The sequence below is a fragment of the Molothrus ater genome, chromosome 2 (assembly GCF_012460135.2).
Source record: "Molothrus ater isolate BHLD 08-10-18 breed brown headed cowbird chromosome 2, BPBGC_Mater_1.1, whole genome shotgun sequence".
Classification (NCBI taxonomy): Eukaryota; Metazoa; Chordata; class Aves; order Passeriformes; family Icteridae; genus Molothrus; species Molothrus ater.
In genome coordinates, this window is record NC_050479.2 from 5,904,609 (window position 1) to 5,912,160 (window position 7,552).

Consider the following 7,552-nt stretch of genomic DNA (forward strand, 5'->3'; position numbering starts at 1 on the left):
TTTGCAAATATGTAATAGCAATGTTAAATTCACAATAACTGATTCTGTGAAGGACCTTTTGATTCCAGCTATGCCACAATCTTCTCCAATACCCAGTGTTTTCCTTCAACATGTTAATATGGATGTGGATGACTATTTGGATAGAAATCCCAAATTGTTTTTGAGGCTGAGGATTCATTTTATGACATGAAAATTGTATAATTTCTGCTTTTGTAATTAGAACTCAAACACACAGATATCAATATCCTGGCAGCACATCTACCTTCTTCTCTCTCATGCAATCTGCCTGGGCCGTTTCCAAACGGGCTCTGAAGTGTTCACAATCCATTCTCAGCTGCTCTATCTCCTCCTCCTTCTTCTCCAGGCCTGTGACAGGATAAATCAGATAAAAGAAAGAAGGAACACATTATGGTCACCGGGCCTGCTTTAAAGCAAAGAAATCCACCAAGTGAGACTTTACTGAGGTGCCTCAGCCGTTTGCTTGTGAGAGATCACCTCCCTGTGGCCAAAAGGGAATCTCACAATCTGCTGTGTGGTAACAGCTCTGAGAAAGCAAACCAACACTTCTGATTTAAAAGAATCACATCTAGCTGTTAAATACTGAGGGTTGAGAAGATTTTTAAAAATTTACTCAGTTTTCTACTTTGTTTTCCTGTTGGTTTCCATGAAAACTCCCTGAGTGAAATTTCACCTAAGTCAGTGACTATATTATAAACATAAGAAAAATACGAACAGTAGTCAAAAGTGAGTGTTTCAATCTACAATTTACAACTTACATGGATAGCAAGAATGAAAAGCAACTATTCCAAATATTAAAAAAAGTATTTATAAAGTACTATAAGCAACCTGGGCTAGTGAAAGTTGTCTCTGCCCAGGGCAATGAAGTTAGAACTGGATGATCTTTAAGATCCCTTCCAACCCAACACATTCTGTGATTCCATGATTATAAACTATTTAAACATTATGTTAGTTACAAGCAAATTTTATTATTTCCTTATAAAATTAATTTCTGATGTTATCAGAAATTCATTCTAATTTAGGCACTTTATTTTAGTGAACAGAAATCAAGTTTAAAGCATTCCATTTCACCAGCATGATGCCTATTTAAAAAATTCTCTTTGAAGGACAGTTTTAATAATAGGTGTGTATTATATTTTACTTTAAAAAACCACACTCTTGGATGCTTAGTATTTGTACTGAAAAAAGGAAACATGTTTAAGTAGTTCCAAAAAGTAAAATCCAAACAGCATCTACTGTAACCTTGGTTAGTTAAAAAAAAATAAATTACACCCCACTTCAAACACCATACCCTTGAACATGACAGTTTGGTCTACAGCTTAACATACTTAGAATACTTTCCCCAACATGTGACAGCATTTTTAAATGCAATTACTAAAAATCGTATCAAATTCTATCATAAAAAGACATCATTAAAAATTATCCCAATATGTTCTTATTAAACAAAGGACTTGGCTTCTGGCATTCTATTTAGTAATTCTACATGATTTGAAAATAAATACCTTCCTGTTTTGGTCCTAATTGACAAGTTTATCATCTGAAGTATACACACATTGCTTTGAGTAGCCTGTACAAAAGGAGAAAAGCTGTTTGTGGCTGATTTATCTGAAGAGGCAGAACATATTTCCACTCAGCCCTTGTGTGATTCCAAGCCAACAACGCTTTTTAGCAGAAAGCAAAGAGGCAAGGCAAGGGTTCACTGCTGACAAACATCTCTGGGCCAGGACACACTCTCTGAGCAACTCACTTCTTTACAATCTGCAGTCCAAAGGAAAAGAATGAAGGGAGGAATGGATTGAGTTTTTGAGGATACCTCTGGTCAATGGCAAGAAACTTCCCTTCTGTCAAGTGAAGAAAATTCAGATTCATTCACTTCTGACTACGTGGGTGTGAGTCCTAAGAAGCTGACAGCAAGATGTCTTGAGCAGGAGTAGAACATGCTCTGCTTACCTACAGCAGGCCAAGAGCCTTGCCAGGCAAGTTCATCCAGTGAAAATCCCTGTTCCTGCAAGGAAACAAGCTCTCCAGAAGGAAAAGAATCACTTCCAGCCTTTGAGAGGATGGATCCAACCTGAATCCAGCCAGCAGACACACAAAGATGCCACATCCTTCACCAGCAAACTTCAAAGGTCCCAGAACCAAACCTGAGCCAGAAGGGGAATAATAATGACTACTGAGTGTTAACACAATGCAACCTGGAGTTTTTAAAGGGCTTCAGATGAAAGAAGGATGTGTGAATATCCTCTAAGGTGTCACAATGTTTCATGTAGAAGGGGCAAAAAAGGACAATACTGGAAGCTGCTGAATAGAGACTTACTTCTAGTTGTTCCTCATTTGTGGAAACTCTCCTGCTATGCCCAGTCAGCTCTCCCAGCTGTGCCTTTGCTCTCAAGAGAAAGAAGCAGCTTTCACTACTACCAACTTGGGTGAGCAACAAGAAAATTGAAATGGCACCTTCACACAAAGAAAAAAATATGTAACTTCACCACTGCTGTAGTAAATCAGACTCTAGGAAGAAGTGGCATTTGCTCCCAAGGCAGAGAGTACAAAGCAGACACTGGGCACAGGAAAGAAGAGAAGAAGGCCCCCGTTTCAGATGTGAGGCAGACTGGGTCTCATCCACAGGAAGTTACAGGTCATACAAGGAGACTTTCTGGACCAGAGATCTAATCTCCAGGCTCTGGGAGGTGGAGAACTGAGTACAATAGGGATGAATGCCAACAAGTGATGGAACTTCAACTCTACTGATTCAAATCCCAGATCAATGTTAAATGTTATTTTTAACACTTCCCAAGTCGAGTGAGTTCCACTAACATATCCATAATAATACCAAAAAATTGCTGCAGCTGTATTCCTAAGACTCCTGGAGCCAAGCACTCTTCCTGAGAAAGGTAATAAGACCAAAACAGAACCCTCTTTTAGAAATTAACAACTACCCTGGCAAAAATCTTAATGAAGACCCTGACAGCAGCCAGAAAAGCAGGTGTTGGCTGCACTGAGCATTGCCAGCTCAGATCTCAGAGATCACCCCTGGGAAGCCACAGAAAATGGGTGTCCCATTGACCTGCACACACCAGGGAAATGTGCAAAGATCTCAAGGTTTCTCAAAGCTGTTCAAGACTTCACCAGTCTCACAACTGAATGGGTCAGAGACGTTGAAAGTCTCTGACTGTAATCTGCACTTTTTGAGGGAAAGGAGACTCTGCTGCAACAGCTGATGAAGTCTGGAGATGTACAAATCACACATTAGGCTTCTGTAAGAACAACATAAAAAAAATATCTTTAGGAGCAGCCAGGACTCCTGTGAGCTTCACATGCCACACCAAGAGGCTGTATGCAGCAAACAGCACCATTCTGAGAGTGAGGGCTGCTTGTGTCCCCACGATGTCCAACCTTTAGTGATTTGTATGCTCCAAAGCCTCCTTTCAGTCTGCCTTATTTCCTGCTGCAGAGGTAGGAGAAGACTGGAGCAGCAAAAGTCTCCACTTGACTTGTCCAGTTGTAGGGGCAGACAATGGCCAGAGCCTGAATAAATGTACAAATGACCTCATCACCTCAAGAGAAATCTCCACAGTGAGGCTCCAGAGAATTCAAAAGCTGTCTCAGCTAGGTCCTGCCCTAGAGGACCCAGAGAATTCTGGGCAGCCAGCAGAACATTTCAAGGAGTCTTAAAATCCCCATGTTGATGCCATGAGCCTGCTCTGGATGGACAGTGTCTCCCTGATGCCTGCCACAAGGAATGTAAGGATCAGTGAGAAGAATCTCAAGACAAAAAGGTAAAAACTAATTGAGGATCTTGAACACCTAATGCAACTGGAAACAGTCCCTGATACCTTGCAAGAGGGAACACCTCCAGATCCTACCCACTGCTTGAGACATGGAAGGATCTCCCCAAAAAGTGGATCACTGAGGCAGCTGGAAGCTCTGCCCCAATTTATGACATTGTCAGACACAGGCCTTGAGGCCCTGCCTTGCTCTTCCTTAGCTGCCTATTGCAAATTAATTTTCTATTTATCACTTGGTATTCTAGAAGAGACACACTCTGTAATCTGTCTCAGTGTTTGTTCCATGTCTTTTCAGGAAAACCAAATCCAGGTGAATTGCACAGCTGCAGGTAAGCTACAGACCAGGGATGGAGCTGACTCTTATTTGGCCCTGATGGCATGTTGGGAGTGGGGTTATTTTTGAACAAAATAATGCACAGAGAAACCCAACATTGAAAGAATGGACTTTGGGGACAGCAATAAAAAGACTTTTATTACAGAATCTTCTTTTTATTAGTAAAGCAAACAAGCTAAAAAACAAGACAGGCCAAATACAAGATTAACTCACTCTTCCTTCACATTTTTACCCACTGTAATTTACCATCATTTTGTTGGGGTTTTTTTTCTGTGAAAGTCACCTTTTGAAAAACAAAATGTTTTTGCCTTTTCTCAAAAGGAAAACACTTTTTGTTCCTCGTGCAGTTTCCCTTACTGCCTGAACTACATATGTTTTTATATGCACAGTATTTTTAAAGATTAATTTGATATGTCTGATTATTCCTAAGGCAGCTTGTAATTTTCTTCACTACAAACACATTAATTTACTGAAGCAGTCACTGAACAACACAGTTGAATCTGGAATAGCTCCACAAACTCTACAGCTATTTCTGGAGCACAACAGTTAGTTCTAAGCAGTTCTGGCAGAAAATGCAAGAGCTTGTAAGATGGTGCTACTCACTTGATTCAATAGCATCCAGCTTCTGGAATGTCCCCAGGATATCTCCATTTACTATTTTGGGTAAGAAATCCCTCAGTTGCATAACTTCAGTTGTCAGCCTTTCCAAATCCCTCCTCCTAACTTTTACAAATTCCTCTTTGGTCTCAGCCTTCTGAAACAAAACAACAAAGCAAAACAAAAACAAACCAACAACCAACCAAAGACATTGTTACAGTCCTGTAGTGCTTTTCTGCTTCAATTTCTTTTCTTGGACAAAAATATTCTATGACATAATTTCAGCAATTTGTAACTTTTCAATAAGATCTATCCAGCAATCAAACCCAAAAGTCTCTGAGGTTGGCCCTTTGACTGTAATGTTAATTTTTGCCACTGTGGCCTTAAGTAAATAGCATTACCTCTCTTCATGTGTTTCTTCACCCAAAATGTGTGCAATGCATCTGGGAATGCTGCAAAAATTAACACTCCCAATTTAAAGTGTGAGCAGCACACACCAAGCTGTTGTTTCATGACTGTCGTAAAGGATACGATTACTCAGCTTTTTAATTAATTCAAACATTTGCAAGATACTGGTCCTTAATTACAACAACTCTTTTGGAGGAAACTGTACAGTTTTCAAACCAATTTATCTTTTGCGAAGAGCAAAAATTATTTGCAGCCATCTGCAACCCAATCTCAGGGTTTAAACCAAATTTAATCCCAAGGTAAGACAGAAATGTTTACTACTAGCTTCCTCTCCTGCCAAACCATAGCTACAGAATAATTTTCATTCAACATTCCAACAGAATGTGGTTTAATTTTAAAATTACAGAGCAATTTCTGTGCAAAAAAAAACCCATAAAGTCCAATTTCTGATGTACATATATGTGCACTCTGATGGATGTTAAAAAGGCTGATGCACACACACCAACAAAAAGAAAGTTCTAACATGTTTTGGCTACAATAATCAATCACTTAAAATGCTCTCAGAAAGCAAAGTTATATCTTAGTACTGCTTTGCACTGCACTGATTACAGTGCTGACAAAATGAGATGTTTTATGGACCACATTTTATTCCAGAGAGAAAAGGTTAACAAACCAAAATCTCATATCCAACAGGTTGGAAATGTGCCATCCCCACAGTCCTCTCAAGAGCAGACACACAAGACAAATGGAAGTCATCCTCTCCACTCATTCCCTACAATTCTTTCTGCTTCCCTACTTCCTCAGATTGAACATTTCCTTTCAGTTTTGCTTCCTACTCTATTTCTTTCCCAGCTGTCTTTCAAATCCAGAGTTTTGGGACAGGTGACTCCTACCTCTGCAGGTTCAGAGATGTAATGAAGGTATGGAAGATTTTGCTTTATTTTGAACTGTAAGCTCTAAGTTGCATCTAGGATATGCTTACGGCAAGGTTCATAAGGGCAAGTAGCACCACATGACATGACTCTAGAAAAATTCCACTCATCTAGGTCTCCAGAAAGCATGGAACCAACACATGGGAAGAAGAGTCTTTAGAGGAATGCCACCTGTGTGTCAGCAACCATGAATATCAGAGAGAATTCAGCATGCCTCAGAATCACAGAGCAAAATTTGGTACATAAAAATAGCTCTGTTCACTAGCAGGAACTGAACCAGAAGCTGAACCACAGCTGGGAATCATTGGTGCTGAGATATCAAATACACAGCAAGGAGAAGATTCTCCTTTGTAGTTCCCACTGTAAGCACAGGTCTTGGCAGTACTGCTGCTACAGCAGACAAGTTTTATTCTCTCTGTTCAAGCAGCTTCTCCACATCTGTCTGCACTACAGGAGTATGTTAAAGACAGACAGGAGCGAACAGGAATTTTCTGTCCAGTCCTTACAGTAATAGCAGGTGCCTGAAGTAGGAAATTTGACTTCACCGAGTTCTTCCACAGGGCTGAAGTCACCCAGTAACGCACCTGAGCTCATCGCGTCCTGCCTGGTGGGAGCCCAGGGACGGGAATCCCCCTTCCCTGCCAGTCGGGGGGGGGCGAACAGGGCAGAGCCCCCAGCGAGGAACCACTGCCAGCCCTTTCCCCACTCACCCCCCCAGCCCAGGGTGCCCCTACAGCCCCCACCACGCTCCGCTCTCCCTGCGGCCCCGCCATCGCCCCCTCAGGGCCCCGCAAGGCCCAGGACCACAGCACAACCCCCGCTCCTTCGGCTCCTCGGAGCGCCCACGGCCGCATGGACCCCCCCGGGCCGGGCCCGGCCTCAGGGCCAGCCCCGAGCGCCCCCGGGCCGCTTGCGATACCTGCGCGTCGCCAGCGAGGCCGGCGCTGCGCCACATCGCGACAGCGGCGACAGCGGCGTCGTGCGGGGCAGGGAGGGGGGGAATGGGGTGGCGTGAGGGCGGGAAGGAACACGCGATGGCCACGCCCCCGCTGTGACCACACCCGATTCGATTGGGTAGGTGCATGTAGGGGCGTGGTCTGGGCGTGGTACGATGGTTAAGCTCTGCCCCCAGCCCCGCCCGGAGCGGCCCCGGGACAACACTGGGGTAACACCGGGACAACATCGGGATAGCAGTGGGACAATACCGGGAGAACACCGCAACAACACCGGGATAACACTGGGGTAGCAGTGGGACAATACCGGGAAAACACCGGGAGAATACCGGCACAATATCGGGAAAACACTGGGATAACACTGGGACAACTCTGCGACAACACCGGGACAATACGGGGTTGTGTGGGGAGCTCCAGCCCGGCCCTGCCGCGGTGCCGCTGCTGGGGCTGGAGGCTCCAGGGCTGACCCCAAGCGGGGACGGTGGATTGATCTGCTGGAGGGCGGGGAGGCTCTGCAGGGGGATC

At 43.6% G+C, this 7,552-nt stretch overlaps 1 protein-coding gene across 1 annotated transcript in view; it reads right to left on the minus strand.

Moving 5' to 3' along the window:
- The window catches only part of HSF2BP (heat shock transcription factor 2 binding protein), a 32,165-nt gene extending 25,023 nt beyond the window's left edge, over positions 1–7,142 (minus strand). Inside the window, exons 1-3 of the mRNA XM_036391342.1 lie at positions 6,994–7,142; positions 4,741–4,891; positions 263–366 (exon numbers count right to left, since the gene is read on the minus strand). Coding sequence (XP_036247235.1) covers positions 263–366; positions 4,741–4,891; positions 6,994–7,029 — 291 coding nt within the window. The 5' untranslated portion in view covers positions 7,030–7,142. The remainder of the gene's footprint in view (positions 1–262; positions 367–4,740; positions 4,892–6,993) is intronic.
- Positions 7,143–7,552: the final 410 nt, after the last annotated feature.